Source organism: Cebus imitator, unplaced genomic scaffold, assembly GCF_001604975.1.
Source record: "Cebus imitator isolate Cc_AM_T3 unplaced genomic scaffold, Cebus_imitator-1.0 Scaffold256, whole genome shotgun sequence".
Taxonomy (NCBI): domain Eukaryota; kingdom Metazoa; phylum Chordata; class Mammalia; order Primates; family Cebidae; genus Cebus; species Cebus imitator.
The window spans coordinates 1,571,251-1,586,095 of NW_016107571.1; the positions used below are offsets into that span (position 1 = coordinate 1,571,251).

General features: G+C 49.8%; 1 protein-coding gene across 2 annotated transcripts in view; it reads left to right on the forward strand.

Moving 5' to 3' along the window:
* Positions 1–10,119, forward strand: part of STRIP1 (striatin interacting protein 1) — a 20,378-nt gene extending 10,259 nt beyond the window's left edge. The window contains exons 11-21 of one of the 2 annotated variants that reach the window (XM_017499302.2): positions 359–424; positions 534–597; positions 2,479–2,550; positions 3,031–3,105; positions 3,261–3,358; positions 4,562–4,688; positions 4,901–5,001; positions 5,791–5,857; positions 6,403–6,507; positions 7,134–7,338; positions 9,126–10,102. In XM_017499302.2, the coding sequence (XP_017354791.1) occupies positions 359–424; positions 534–597; positions 2,479–2,550; positions 3,031–3,105; positions 3,261–3,358; positions 4,562–4,688; positions 4,901–5,001; positions 5,791–5,857; positions 6,403–6,507; positions 7,134–7,338; positions 9,126–9,373 (1,228 nt within the window). In that variant the 3' untranslated portion in view covers positions 9,374–10,102. Of the gene's footprint in view, positions 1–358; positions 425–533; positions 598–2,478; positions 2,551–3,030; positions 3,106–3,260; positions 3,359–4,561; positions 4,689–4,900; positions 5,002–5,790; positions 5,858–6,402; positions 6,508–7,133; positions 7,339–9,125 lie in introns of both variants that reach the window. The other variant, XM_017499301.2, reaches the window with a different exon arrangement.
* The last annotated feature ends 4,726 nt before the right edge of the window (positions 10,120–14,845 follow it).

Sequence of the window (14,845 nt, forward strand, 5' to 3'; positions counted from 1 at the left end):
CAAAAAAAAAAAAAAAAAAGAAAAAGAAAAATTTTAATATTTAAGAAAGTCTGCTGACAAACTTGTTCATACTTTCTGAATAAAGTATGTTTTTAAGTTTGATGTATCCCCTTAATTTTATGAATAAACTAATTAACATATATTTTCAGGTTATTGATCCAGTAAAATTATAAGAAACATTAAAATACTGTGAAAATTTCCATTTTTTCCCCTTTTTTCAAAGAGAAAAACAATTGTAGGAGACTTTCCTTGTCCTGGCCTCACACTTTCTGGATGTTCTACGTTTTTGTTAACTGTAACACTTTGAAATAGCTTTTGTTAAAAACCTTTTCTCTCTCTTGCTTTGGGGGCATGACAGAGAGAAAGACATTGAGATGTTCCTCGAGTCCAGCCGCAGCAAATTTATAGGTTACACTCTAGGCAGGTGAGTAGAAGCTGAGTTCCTTTTGCTGTGAGCTCTCCTGGCCTTTGGTGTTTGGGGTCCCAGGTGAATTGATGTCAAGGCTCAACACAGGGCCTTCTTTATTCTCCAGTGACACGAACACAGTGGTGGGGCTGCCCAGGCCAATCCACGAAAGCATCAAGACTCTGAAACAGGTGAGTGGCTTTGGGTGAGCTTTTGGCCTCATTGGGTCCCAAGTGAGTCAAGCGAAACCAGCCTGTAGGGAGAGGGTTTTAAGACTGTTGTCTGCTTGAAGGAACCTGGGGTAGAGGCAGGGGTAGACTTTGAAATAACCTTACAAACAGTCTTTTATAAGTTTCGCTAGTTTTATTATAAGTTTTACTTGTTTAAGATGAGCTTTTTTTTGGGACTGACTGGAAAGTCTTTAAAGATTATATTACCTGACCACTGGGCGCCAAGGTATATGCCTGTAGTCCCAGCTACTCAAGAAGCTGATGCAGGAGATCAGCCTCTTGACTGAGCACAGGAGATCAAGGCTACAGTGAGCTATGATCATGCCCCTGCACTCTAGCATAGGCTACAGAGTGAGACCCCCGACTCTTTAAAAAAAAGGATTATATTATTTGACAGTTGTTAGAATTCTTCCCCCCCCCGCCCCCGAGAGTCTCGCTCTTGTTGCCTAGGCTGGAGTGCAATGGCGTGATCTTGGCCCACCGCAACCTCTGCCTCCCGGATTCAAGTGACTCTTCTGCCTCTGCCTCCTGAGTAGCTGGGATTACAGACATGCACTACCACACCTAGCTAATTTTGTATTTTTAGTAGAGACGGGATTTCTCCATGTTGGTCAGGCTGGTTTTGAACTCCCAACCTCAGGTGACTTGCCCGCCTTGGCCTCCCAAAGTGCTGGGATTATAGGTGTGAGCCACCGCGCCCGGCCTTGACAGTTGCTGGAATTCTAAGGAGCCCAATAAATAGCCCTCCTTTTCCTTGCTCACATTCTCAGGCAGTTGAAGTAGAATAGTAGGCAGATGGAGATTGTAATGCCAACTTTATAGCTCATAGAGCCATGGAGAGTGAGGCTTAATACAGCAGTAGCATCCTAATACATTGTTCCAGAATTAGGCAGAGTTACCTACCAGTTCCAGGCAATGCAGAGAGACCCTGCTAAGCCTGGTGGGGGAGGAGAAGAGAGCACAGGCTCTCAGCAGGCAGACAGGTTCTAAAGGGGAAAGAGAAGGGTGGGGACAAGGCTGCTCTGTGTCCCCTCCCTTAGTCTCCAGTCAGAGAGAGAGGAGTGAGTGTCTGGACGGGGCAGAGAGAGACAAGGGGTGTTTGGCACACCCCTGTCTCTCCACATGGGAGAGAACATTAGGAGTGGGGAAGAGGTGTCTCCCCTAACAGCTATCTGGAGTGAAACTATTTATATGTTTTTGAAATATATTTTTGGAATTTGTAGTACTAAGTGGTCTCTGTGCATCTGGGCTTTTTGAGTACTTGATTTTGCATTTAGTTTTTCTCCTGTAACTGTTGCTATCCGAAAGCCCCTTTCCCTCCTTTAATTTACTTTTTTCTTATCTACTATGGGCTTCTTACCCTGTTGCAAGAGGTAGGTGCCCACTTTGAAAAATATTTTGGGGCCGGGCATGCTGGCTCACTCCTATAATCCCAGCACTTTGAGAGGCCGAGGTGGGTGGATCCTGAGGTCAGGAGTTCAAGACCAGCCTGGCCAACATAGCAAAACCCCATCTCTACTAAAAATACAAACATTAGCTGGGCATGGTGGTGCGTGCCTGTAGTCCCAGCTACTTGGGAGGCTGAGGCAGGAGACTCACTTGAACCTGGGAGGCGGTGATTGCAGTGAGCCAAGATCACGCCACTGCACTCCAGCCTGGGTGACAGAGGAAGACTTCATCTCAAAAAAGAAAAATATTTGGGTTTGGGATTTTAGTTAGGGATTTTTGTGGTGACTGAATCCTTTTTCGGAAGACTGTGTTTGAAGACATGTGTGGGGTTTTTGCAGGGAGTTTGGCCAGAGAATGTTTTCCCAGCTTCTCTTTTCACGTCTCTCCCTCCAGCACAAGTACACATCAATTGCAGAGGTCCAGGCGCAGATGGAGGAGGAGTACCTCCGCTCCCCTCTCTCAGGGGTAAGTTGGGGGTCCTCTTCAGCCCCCCAGGATCCCCAGCTCTTCCCAGGCATTGTGCTGGGATTAGACCACAAAGCTGCCCCAGTCTGTCCACTCAAAGAGTTCCCAGCCTACCTCCCAGTGCAGAGGGTGACACATGTCTAGTGCAGGGTTAAGAATACAGACTGAGACAGGACCCTGCCTCTGACCCCTGGTTCCACCGCTTCATGGATGGCAATTTAGGCAAGTTAGAGAGTCTCCCTATGTTTTATTTCCTTGTCTGTAAAATAGGAATACTAAGACCGTCATAGGGTTATAAGGATGAACTGAGTTATTACAAGTAAAATGCTTGACACATTCTGTGTGTTCAGGGTTTGCTATTATCATTAACATCATGATGTACATCACTGTTTACAGGTTCTCCTCCAGCCAGCTAGGAAGCTGGCTCAGGAGATTGTATTCTGGGCTGGGGTTTTACGCTTGCACCCATTATGTTAAAAGGGAGAAGAAGAAGTTGAGCAAGTCCCTGCAGAAACCCTCTACCAAGGCTTGCTCCCCAGCTTGCCTCAGTATATGGTGAGTGGCGCCTGCCGTGGGACCCTCCCACTACACTAGCCTTAGAGTGGGCCCTGCCCTCTTCCTGCCACCTTTGGACCAACAGGAGGACTGCTCAGGGCTTAATTTTGGCCCTGGGCTCTCAGACCTGTGTCTGAAGGGTCTGCTCTTCCCAGATTGCCCTCCTGAAGATCCTGTTGGCTGCAGCACCCACCTCAAAAGCCAAAACAGACTCAATCAACATCTTAGCAGATGTCTTGCCTGAGGAGATGCCGTGAGTAATGTTCTGTGAATGGAGCGGGGGGCAGCAGATAGATGGGGAAGGGCAAACGTTTTCATTTTATTAGGTTGTTTGTTGTTGGCCCAGCTTCTCTGCAGGTCAAATGTAGGTATTTTTGACTCAAAAAAAGGAAACTACTATATTAAAGAGTTTCGCTGGTTGGAGAGGTGGCTTGGTCCAGTTGGCCTGGATTCTATTGTAGATTCTGCCACTGAGCGAACTCCTGAGTGAATTGGGGAAAGTCATTTCCTCCTCTATAAAATGAATGGGGCCACACTGGACATTCCCCAAAGCACCCCTCTCCAGCTGTGTGATCGGGACACCCAGGATGAGGAGGGTTAGTTTGTCCAGCAACAGCTGAACCTACACCAGGTGTAAAGCCTTCCCTTTCTGCCAGTGAGCAGGCCTGCAGAATGCTAGCAAGTGTCTCAGGGCAACAGAGTGAGATTCTTCAGAGTTCTTTTGCCCGGGGCCCTGTACTCCTCTCTTTCATGTGAGTACAATTGAGATCATGTTCTACTTTGGGAAGGACCTGAGCCTTGACCTGCTCTTCTGCCTGCCAGGGCCACCCAGCCCTGGTTGTGGCCCTGGAGTGTAGCAGTGATGGCCAGGTGAGGGAGGCAGCAGGGATTGGCTAATACCAGAGGGAGAATTGCAGGAACACTAGGCCACATGTGATGATGGTTCTAGAGAAAAAAGGAAAGAAGGTTCTAGAGTCAAATACAATATATCTGATTCATAGATTTCTCTTAGAAAGAGGAATTCCTCTTATAAAGATGTACAATGAGAAGTCCTGAATTAAGAAACCGATGTCACTCAGTGCTTCCTAAATTTATCTGACTCCAAAACCCTTTTCCATTGCATGAAACTTGTCAATATCCTGGTATTCCACAAAACACAGTTTGGGGAACTCAGGTAGCAGAAGCTTAGGGGAGATCTTGGAAAGGAGAAGAAGTTCATTTTTGGAGGAAAGGCGGAGAAACAGACTAAGAATGTATTTGAGGGCATCACGGGGAAGGAATAAATTGTGCCAGGCTACATTGCTTGGGAGGTGGGTAGGGAGCTCTGGGCTGACCATGGCGTGAGTGGGGAGGTGGGAGTCTGCCCAGGGAGGCTCTGGAGTCCATCTTTGTTGTGGGCACCTGGAAAGGAGGTACTAAACATACTGGCGGCTCACCCAGGCAATTATGTTTCTAGCACCACAGTGTTGCAGAGCATGAAGCTGGGGGTGGATGTGAACCGCCACAAAGAGGTCATTGTTAAGGCCATTTCTGCTGTCCTGCTGCTGCTGCTCAAGCACTTTAAGCTGAACCATGTCTACCAGGTACCCTCAGGGCTTTCCCTCCCATCCTGTGGGCTGGGGCCTCAGACGCTGCTGCCCCTCCAGCCCCCAAGAACAGGGGCCTTGGCCTTTGACCCCATTTGAACTCTGCATGAATGTTCTAAGACATGGCCCTCCAACCAAGGCCTTTCATCCCTCGAGGAAAGAGGGCAAGTTCACAAGGGGTACACTATTTTTTTTTCTGTTGGCTTCAGTTTGAATACATGGCCCAGCACCTGGTGTTTGCCAACTGCATTCCTTTGATCCTAAAGTTCTTCAATCAAAACATCATGTCCTACATCACCGCCAAGAACAGGTGATGAGGACCAGGGTCCATGAAGGGGTGGGTATGGTCAGACAGCAGAGTTCCCAGCTGCTATTTCCCCCTGCGTCCATTCAGCTAACATTTTCCCAGAATCTACAATCCAGCACTGTGCTAGGCATCAGGACACAAAGATCAATGAGACATGACCCCTGCCTGTGGAGAGCCCAGTGTGTCAAATCTGAGTCTGGCTATTCCTGCCCCAGGTGACTTGGTCGTGCCTGGGCAGGAGGGTTTTCATCCCGGGATCTAGTACTTTCTTGTCCCCTCTGTACTTTTTTTTTTTTTTTTTTTAGACTATGGGCTGCTTGCTGTCTCTAAGGATCTCCGCCATGTGCCCTGTAGTGCTGTGCCTGCTGACTCAGCCCCTGCTGTTGGCCTGGTGCCAGCTGTACTTGACATTACTTGCTCACCGGTGTGATGTACCACAGGGCGCCGGCCAGACCTGTCTCCAGAAAGGCTTGGCATAAATTAGTTGCCCTGAGCGATCTCCTCCCCCGCCCCACATTCATTGCTGTGGGGAAAGATTTGAAGGTCTCTGCCCCTTACAAGATCAACAAGCTGGTCTCTGGCTGCAGGGGTGCCTTACAAGTTTTCTTGTAGCAGATATTTCCTCATCTTATAGCTGGGGAAACTGGGAAAGAGGTGGGACAGACCAGGTAGATTCCTGCTTCTGCTCCAACAAGTGAGGGAGGAAAGCTGGGAACTGGCTCAGGCACGGCTGCTCCGCCAGGCCCTGGGCCTTTGCTCATGGTGGGTACCTGGGTCCTCTCGCCTCTGCAGCATTTCTGTCCTGGATTACCCTCACTGCGTGGTGCATGAGCTGCCAGAGCTGACTGCAGAGAGTCTGGTGAGTGGCTGGGCTCTCCTCAGCGGTTCCTTTGGCACCAGGGTCAGTGGGTAGAGAGCCTGCCTCCCCCAACACCACAGGAATAGAGGTGTCTCCCACAGGTGAGGTCACTGTGGAGTACCCAGCTTTGAAAGCACTGTACGTATACAGAAGGGCCAGGAGGAGGGCCCTTGCAGAGCAGAGAGATTTGGATTCAGGGATTAGTTAGGGAGTGTGGTCTTCAGGGGCTGCTGATCCAGAGCTCACTATAGAGTGCTTCTCTCCCCAGACACTGGACTCATCAGTAGGAGCTCTGGGGGCAGCCTGAGGCCACAGCTCCCAGTATCATGGTTCATGTTTCCTGCAGGAAAAGTCTAGGGAGCTTCCCTCTTGCCCTAGTCCCCTGACAACTTCTGGGATGGAGTCCCCAGGCTGCTCTGAGAGCAGGGAGTTCCTGGAAGAGGCCTGGAGGCCCAGCTATCCTGAGATCATGTGTGAGTGACTTTTAGAGAGTGCTGCAAACACTGCAGCCATGAGGGCTGATTGTTCCTGGATTTTCCCTGCAGGAAGCAGGTGACAGTAACCAGTTTTGCTGGAGAAACCTCTTTTCTTGTATCAATCTGCTTCGGATCTTGAACAAACTGACAAAGTGGAAGCATTCAAGGACAATGGTAAGTGAGTCAGTGCAGTCAGCAGGCTTGGAACTTGGAGCTCAAAGAAGTGTTGCATTACACGCTGGGAGCAGGGAGTCCCCTGGGCGGAGCTCGCTGTGCCTTTTCCCTTAACTTTGCTGTAGCCATATCCTTGCATTTTAAGGGCTAATTCCCAGTTCTTGATGAGATGAACTGGAAGCTGGAAGAGGCTCAGCCATACACTGAAACAAATCTACACTTACAGAAGAGCTTTTTCCACGTCGTCTTAATCTTGATGGGTAACATAACCAGGGTTGTGAGAATCCTCCTTGACTCTGGGTCTGGATGCCTTTGGGGTGAGGAGGTCCTTAATCCTCTGATACTATGTGTCTGTGTACACAGGAATGTTTCTGGAAAGAATCCATAGCTTGCTTCAGATTCCAAAGTGACCCATAGTTAGGGTGACTAACCATTCTGGTTAGCCTGGAACTCTACCAGTTTTAGCATTTAAAGTCCTATGTATCAGGAAACCCTTCAGTCCAAGGGGAACTGGGATGGTTTGTCACCCTGCCCATAACTTCCAGAGGGTTAAGCAGCAGTGTGACCCGGGCATATGCATTTATTTCTGTCCTCAACTTGGGCTGCTTTCTTATTTCCCTTCCTAGATGCTGGTGGTGTTCAAGTCAGCCCCCATCTTGAAGCGGGCCCTTAAGGTGAAACAAGCCATGATGCAGCTCTATGTGCTGAAGTTGCTCAAGGTGCAGACCAAATACTTGGGGCGGCAGTGGCGAAAGAGCAACATGAAGACCATGTCTGCCATCTACCAGAAGGTGCGGCATCGGCTGAACGACGACTGGGCATACGGCAATGGTGAGGCTCGGCACTCAGCCAGATCGGGGTGGGGGTGTGTCGGGAAAGGTGACATCTTTCAGTCCCTGCCCATGGTACTCAGGCACTTCTCTGCCCTGAGCTTCCCACCAAGGAACAGGAAGGAGCCCAGCTCCTGCTTTTGCAGCATCAGGATAGGCACTCTAGGAAGGACTTTGGGAAGCTACCCAGGCTTGGCATCTCTGATTATGCCCCATCTCTCCCTGTCCCTCCAAGTCATTCATTTTCTAGAAATTGTTATAAGACTTTGTCCCCTCTTTTCACCCCCATTTTGGCCACCTAAACTCTTATAGTTCCTGACTGGCTTCCCTGCCTCCAGTTCCTTCCCCTCCATCAGTGCCTCAGATTTCCCTAGTGATTCTTTTTTACTTTAATTTTTTGTTTTAAAGATAGGGTCTCACTCTGTTGCCCAGCCTGGAGTGTGATCTCAGCTCACCACAACCTCTGCCTTCTGGGCTAAAGTGATCCTTCTGCCTTAGCATCCCACGTAGCTGGGACCACAGGCACTTGCCATTATGCCCAGCTAATTGTATCTTTTTTGTAGAGACAGGGTTTTACCATGTTGCCCAGGGTGGACTTTTTTTTTTTTTTTAGATAGAGATTCTGTCGCCCAGGCTGGAGTCAGTGGCACGATCTCAGCTCACTGCAACCTCCACCGCCCAAGTTTAAGCAATTCTCCCACCTCAGCCTTTCAAGTAGCTGGGACTACAACTGGACGCCACCTCGTCCAGCTAATTTTTGGATTTGTTATAGAGACGGGGTTTCACCATGTTGGCCAGGATGGTCTCAAGTTCCTGGCCTCAAGTGATCCACCCGCCTCAGCCTTCCACAGTGCTGGGATTACAGGCATGAGCCGCTGTGCCTTCTCAGGGTGGTCTTGAACTCCTGGGTTCAAGGGATCTATCAGCCTTGGCCTCCCAAAGGGTTGGGATTATAGGTGTGAGCCACTGCACCCAGCCCCCTAGTGAATCTTTTCAACATACAGATCCTGTGCTGTTACTGCCCTGAGTAAAATCCTTCATTAGCTTCCTATTTCCCTTAGAATTAGAATTAATCTCTTAGACAGGGCATGTGAGGCTCACTCGTCGTTTTTCATTCTCCTCCTCTGCAATCTGACCCAGTTTCCTTTTCAGCCTTGTTCCCTGCTGTCAGCCCAGCCTCCATCATACCTAGGACTCCAGGCACAAGAAGTGCTTGGTCCTGGCACATGAGCCATGTGGCTCCCACTGCTAGCTCTGCAGGCGCTCTCCTTCTGTCCGCAGTATCTCCCCTGCCCACCTGGGCTGCTCTGTGTGTGTGTTGTTGCGTTCTTGTGCTCCTGGAATATAGCACCATGGCTAAATGACTGTGTCTGCACTCCCAATGCCCTGTGAATGTATGCAGGCCCATGGTGGCACGCAGTACCTGGTCGGGGAGTTGGGAGAGAATGAGCAAATGAGAGTATCTCCAGGCTCCTGCCTCTGACCCCAGAGAGCCAGGGAGAATGCCAGTTAGACAGAAATGTATTGTACACATGGCTCTCCCTCTCTGGGTCTACATAATCTGTACAGTATAAGCCTCCTTCTCAGTACCTCTGGCATTTCTGCTTGTCCTTGACTCTCCTTTGGATCTAGGAAGGAATTCCTGTCATCTTTCTGAGGATGAACTCGGAGGTGTCCTGCTCCTAATTGACACTCAACATTCCTAGCCAGGCCCCTGAGCTGCAGTGAATCCATAAGGAGCTGCTACAGGGCTTGGCTCCTAACTGTGTTCTTCCTGCTTTGTCTCAGATCTTGATGCCCGGCCTTGGGACTTCCAGGCAGAGGAGTGTGCCCTCCGTGCCAACATTGAACGCTTCAATGCCCGGCGCTATGACCGGGCCCACAGCAACCCTGACTTCCTGCCAGTGGACAACTGCCTGCAGAGTGTCCTGGGCCAACGGGTGGACCTCCCTGAGGACTTTCAGATGAACTATGACTTGTGGTTAGAAAGGGAGGTCTTCTCCAAGCCCATTTCCTGGGAAGAGCTGCTGCAGTGAGGCTGTTGGTTAGGGGATTGAAACCGAAAGAAAGGATGATCTCAAGGTACTTGCAGTACTGTCCTAGTTCATTGCTGCAGTGCTCCCATTCCCCTCCAGGTGGCAGCACAGCCCCACTGTGTCCTCCACAGTCTGTCCTGGGCTTTGGTGAGCCCAGCTTGACCTCCCGTTAGTTCCCAGGTTCCTGCTCCGATGTAGTCATCTCTGCCTGGGATCCATTCTTCCTTTACTTCCTCCACCCTCCTCTCTTGGACATGGTCGGCTTTGGCTCATTTCACAATCAGACCAAGGCTGGGAAAGCTGGAGTGGGATGGGAAAACCCCTCTGCAGTGCATCTGAATTTCAGGGGTCAAGCTGACGCCTCCCAAGACACACAAATCCTTGCTTTGTCAGCTTGCAAAGGGGGAGGGTTTAGGATTAGGGCCAGGGCCAGAAAGTCAGTATTTTGGTTGTGTTCTGGAGTGGGGGTGGGGGGTTTCTGATGTCATTCCAGCCTCCTGCTACATACGTTATATCCAGAAGTAATTGCAGAGGCTCCTGCAGCTGCCTCAGCACTTTGATTTTGGACAGGGATGAGATAGGAAGAGAAGCTTCCCTTAACCAGAGGGGCCATTTTTCCTTTTGGCTTTCGAGGGCTTGTAAATATCTATATATAATTCTGTGTGTATTCTCCTATGTCATGTTGGGGTTTTTAATGTGTTTGTGTATTCTGTTTACATTAAAAAGAAGAAAAATAATTCCCCTTGGCTTGTCTGCAGGAAATATGGCCTCTTCCTATCTCCTCCAGGTCTAGAAAGTGTCTTTTTTCCTCCAGTATTGCTGGTCACCGCTTGTCTTTGCCAAGCTCCCGGCCACTCCCATCCTGAGGGAAGAGGAGGGGGAGTTGGCATTTATCCAGTGTAAGTTAACTCCACAGTAATCTGGGATTGCTCTTGTCCAACTCCAGAGCACTAGGTTACTCTATTGATGAATTGTCCTGAGCTCCTGGGTTTGCTGGAATTTCAGTAGGAGCCCCAGGTTTCTCTGGATCACATCCCTGAGCTGGCCTCAGTCAAACCAGTGTCAGTGCTAGGGAGGGAGGGGCTAGGTGAAAGCAAGGGGATCAGCCGCTCTAGGCCCTCCCTGGGGCAGGTGGTTGGGACTGAGCGGAAACTTAAGTGCTCGGAGCCTAGGAAGCAGACCATCAGGAGTCAGGGGCATGGTAGGAAACAGAGTTGGAGGGCCGAGGACCCCACTGTGGGCGAGAGAAAAGCAAGGAAAATCTTTGTAGTAGGTGTCAGTGGACAGACACCTGGAGCCTACACTCCGGTCTCTAGACTCCTGATTGTGTCTGCCTCAGAAGATATTACTGTTTCAATGCTGGTGAAAGGACTATTTCCATTTTAGAATTCCTGGAAGCTCTTATTTTACCTGTAGGCAGTTGTTTTATGGGTTCTTAAATCTCCAAGGGGTCTTGACTTGTAAAGGAAACAGTGTTCTGGGGAGAATCTCCCTTTTGTTGGGTCTTCTGTTCAGTGCCTGCCTGGCCTGGGACCTACTGAGCCTCAGGACAGGTATTTTGATGTGCCAGCATGGTTAGGGACAGCAGGGGTGAAAGGAAGCAGTGGACTCCTGGTGCTCACAGTCTGTGAGATGGGAAGTCCCTGTGACTGATGGGCCCTTTGTCCCAAAGTAACTTGCACAGGACAAGGGAACTGACACAATTTCTGTGCATGATGGATTTTTGGCGATTTCTTGCAAGGACTGATAGGAAATATGTGTCCTTGAGATGTCAGTTTGGGAGAGATGGATTTTCACATTCTTACTCTCCCCATGAAGCCTGAGTCACTGAGCCTGCGTCTTCAGAGGGCTGTCTTTCCTCTGACCTGCAAAAGAGAATGCAGGACTGTCAAAGCTGGAAGGGCCGTAAAGCCTGGGCAGGTGAATCCCTTCAGCTAGAGGCCCAGGAGCCAGCCTAGGGAGAGGAAGGGGCTTTTCACAGCCACAGAGTGTGTTAGTGGCAGGTGGCCATTTGAAGTCAGGTCTTTGTACAGAAATGTCTTTTGGAGCCACCCCGTTTTTGTGGCTTTTAAAATCTCATCTGGGTCATGAAATGGGCAGAGTACATGAAGACCCTTTGTAAATGACTGAGTTACATAAAAGGTTGTTTATTGCTAAGTAGGCTCAGGGTCCACTGCTCTTTCAATCCAGAGGGACAGATTAATCTGAGGTAGTATCACTCTAAGGATGGGAGTTGTCCCTTGTTAATCATAAGAGTTACTACTTATGGGGCGCCAAGTAGGTACCAGGCTTCTTGAAGGCTTATTTTCTACACAACCAGCAAATACTGAGGACTTACTATGTGCCAGCCAGCGTTCTAACCACTTGATGTATAATATCTTACATATTCCTTGTAATATCCTGAAAGATACATGCCATTTTAATCCCTGTTTTGCACAGGAGAAAACTGGCACAGAAAGGGTAAAGAACTTGCCCAAGATCATATATAGGCTAGAGCCAGGATTCAAACCCAGGCCTCTGTCTCAGCATACGCGTTTTCCACTCCCTCACAGTCTGCTAAATTCATCATTGTCATACCCCAGCACTTAACACTCATGCATTCATTTGCTCACTTATGCACCACAGCCAATACTTACAATTGTTCTAGTGTGGTCCCTGGCATGGAAGATTCATGGCAAATGTCCATTGCTTTAGATCCTACCTGGGCCACTCAAGTTTGGCCTTGGCCTAGCCTCTGGTGTGCCCTGACTGTGCCCTCCTAAGGGTAACTTGGCTGTTGCTGCCATCTTTTTTTTCTTTTCAGTCTGAGCCTACATTTCTTTCTCTTCTGGGTCCCAGAGAACTCTTGTGTTGGCTGCCCCTTCTGTACCTGTTAGGCTCATCTCCCAGGAGGCTGACTTCCTGTCTGTCCTCGATGAGCTGACTTCTCAGAGAGTAGCTGTTACATTCATTTGGCACTTGGCATAGTGAGCCTCAGGCTGCTGGCTGTCAAACAAGGGAGGTGCATTCTCTGGGAGTGAGACAGTCCTGACTTTCAACTGGGCTCTGACCTTCACTCACTGAGGGAGCTTGAGCTAGTCAAGCTCCAAGCCTCAGTTGGCTCATCTGTAAAAACTGGTTTAATAATAGTCCTCTTGCGTGGGCTGAGTAAGATCATGGAAATGAGCCTATATATCTGGCTGACAAGGGATGACAATAAATGGTAGCAGTTCTTAGACTTGGCAGTGGCCCCTCCAACTTTAACCTTCTATGAATTTGCACACAATTCCTGTGTTCCCTAGAAGACAGAAATCCCCTTCAAGGACCAGAACCATGTCTTAGGCCTCCTTAAAGCCCCTGGACCTAGCTCGCTGCTCTGAATCCAGAGGCGTCTCGGAAGAGTCAGCTACTCTTTCAGCAACCTGCCATCACCCCTTGAAGGCCTGCTGGGGCCAGGCCCTGTGCTAGATGCCCTGGATTTCCAGGTGACTAGGATACCATGCTCTCTCACTTCTCTTGAGCTCACAGTTGATGGAGACCCAGCCAGAAGAGCAAGGAAAAGCAATAGTATTATAGGTAATAGAGGTCTGAAGGGCCCACCACAGGTCCTACTGGTCCCAGCCTCTTACTATTGGAGGAGAGATTGCTGGGGGAGCCGGCAGTCACTAAGTGGGAAGGAAGGGGGCTCTGGCATCAGGAGCAAGGGTTCTGACAACTGATGCCTCATGCTTACCACCCTCCAGGGGAAAATGGTTAGAATGAGCCTGTGGAGGAGGCTTGGACAGGGGCAAGGTATGTCTTTCCTCTGCTGGATAAAGGAAATGTTATGGTCTTCCCAGTTCCTGGCCGTGCTAGACTTCCTGTCTGGAGCTGCAGAGGGTCTGCACTTTGGGGTTGTAATTCAGGCTGAAGTGTAGATGGGAGACGTGAGGAAGGAGGATTGAATGCCACGTATGAGAAGCATTTCCACCTGCTGACTGAGGTGGGAAGCCTGGACTGATGGGCCCCTGGCTGTGGTCCTCCAATCCTGAGCTGGTGTCCATGTTCCTGCCAGGACCAAGATTTAAGGCTCTGGCATCTTCTCTGGGGGAGACAGGAGCCTCAGCAAAGGGAGCTAGGATTTCAGGATGGGCCACTTCCCCTTTCCTTTCCCAGAAGGAGTGATCAGAGCACAGGCCTGACCTTAGGGAACCACTGGCCTAGGCAGAGGTCTGAGGTCACCTCTAGAGTGAGGCTGAAGGCAGGGGTATCTGGAGATTTTGGGGGCTGTGTCTTAGGGGCGTGGAGGAGGAGGAGGGACATAGCTAATGAGAAGCAGGTGGAAGGGCTGCTCATGCCCTAGTCAGGGGACAGGCTGGCTGGGATGGCCCAGTCAGTAGGAGGACCTGTCAGCTCACAGACGATCCCACGGAACAGGCTCCGGGATGCCCATTCATATTCATTATGTGTGAAGTGGGCGGTTGTAAAGTTAGCTTTCTCTTCATTTAGCTGTCACTGGACAGAAAAATATGAGCTGTAGGCAGATGCCCCTGGATGAGAGCCAGTAGCCAGTCTCTGGCCTCCCTGTGCCCTCCCCTAGCAGCCTCCCACTGCACCATGGGTTCCCTCTTGGCCTCTGCCAGCCTCTCCCACTCTTGCTTTATTGATCTCTGACTCAAGTGTGTTTTTTCTCCTGTCTGTCTCTTCCCACCTCTGGTTTCTTTGAGTTTTTACGCATCCTTTCCTCTTCCCTCCCTCCATTTTTCTAAGCCTTCTTGAGAGAGAAAGGATCATGTTTTTGCCCATTGCTCTATCTCTGGCACCCAGCACAATGCCAGGCTGAGTTGGTACTCTAAAATGTTTGTAGAAGAAACTACTGTCTACATCTCTCTGACTGTGGGGAAGAAGGTCCAGAACTTTGCTGATCACTTCTTGGATAAAGAGACTTCTCATACAGTGGTGTGAGCCCTGGAGTCAGAAAGGTAGGCTTGAGCCCCAATTTCATTACTGCCTAGCCAGGTGAAGGAGATTCTGTTCATCAGTGGCAGGCAGAGATGTCTCTCCTTCCTGCCCTGATTCTCTTTCTGCTGGGTCCCCTCCTGGACACAGGGCTCACACCTGGACCTCAGAGCTAGCAACAGGACAGAGAGGAAAGAAATCACCAAAAGCCAGACCCTTGTATACAGGGAAGGGGAAGGAAGGGAGGGAAGGCACAGACTCCTTTGGGGATACATGCGACTGTCTTGGCTGAGAAATATGATCTGGTGGGGGACTCACCCCCTCCCCTGGAATCAGCTCAGCCCTGATGTGTCTTTGTGGGCTTGTGTTTCTCTGTGCCTGAAAGATGAGGCATGGGGTGGGGGTGGCTGGGCTGCTGGCTGAAGCTGAATTCTTCTGAGCAATGTGGTTGTGTTTACTGGGAGGGTGGGAGGGCCAGACCTTTTTCCTGCCTTCCAGGCTTCGGAGATAAGGCGGAAAGTGGGGATGAAGGATAGAATGGGTAATTCTCTGAAA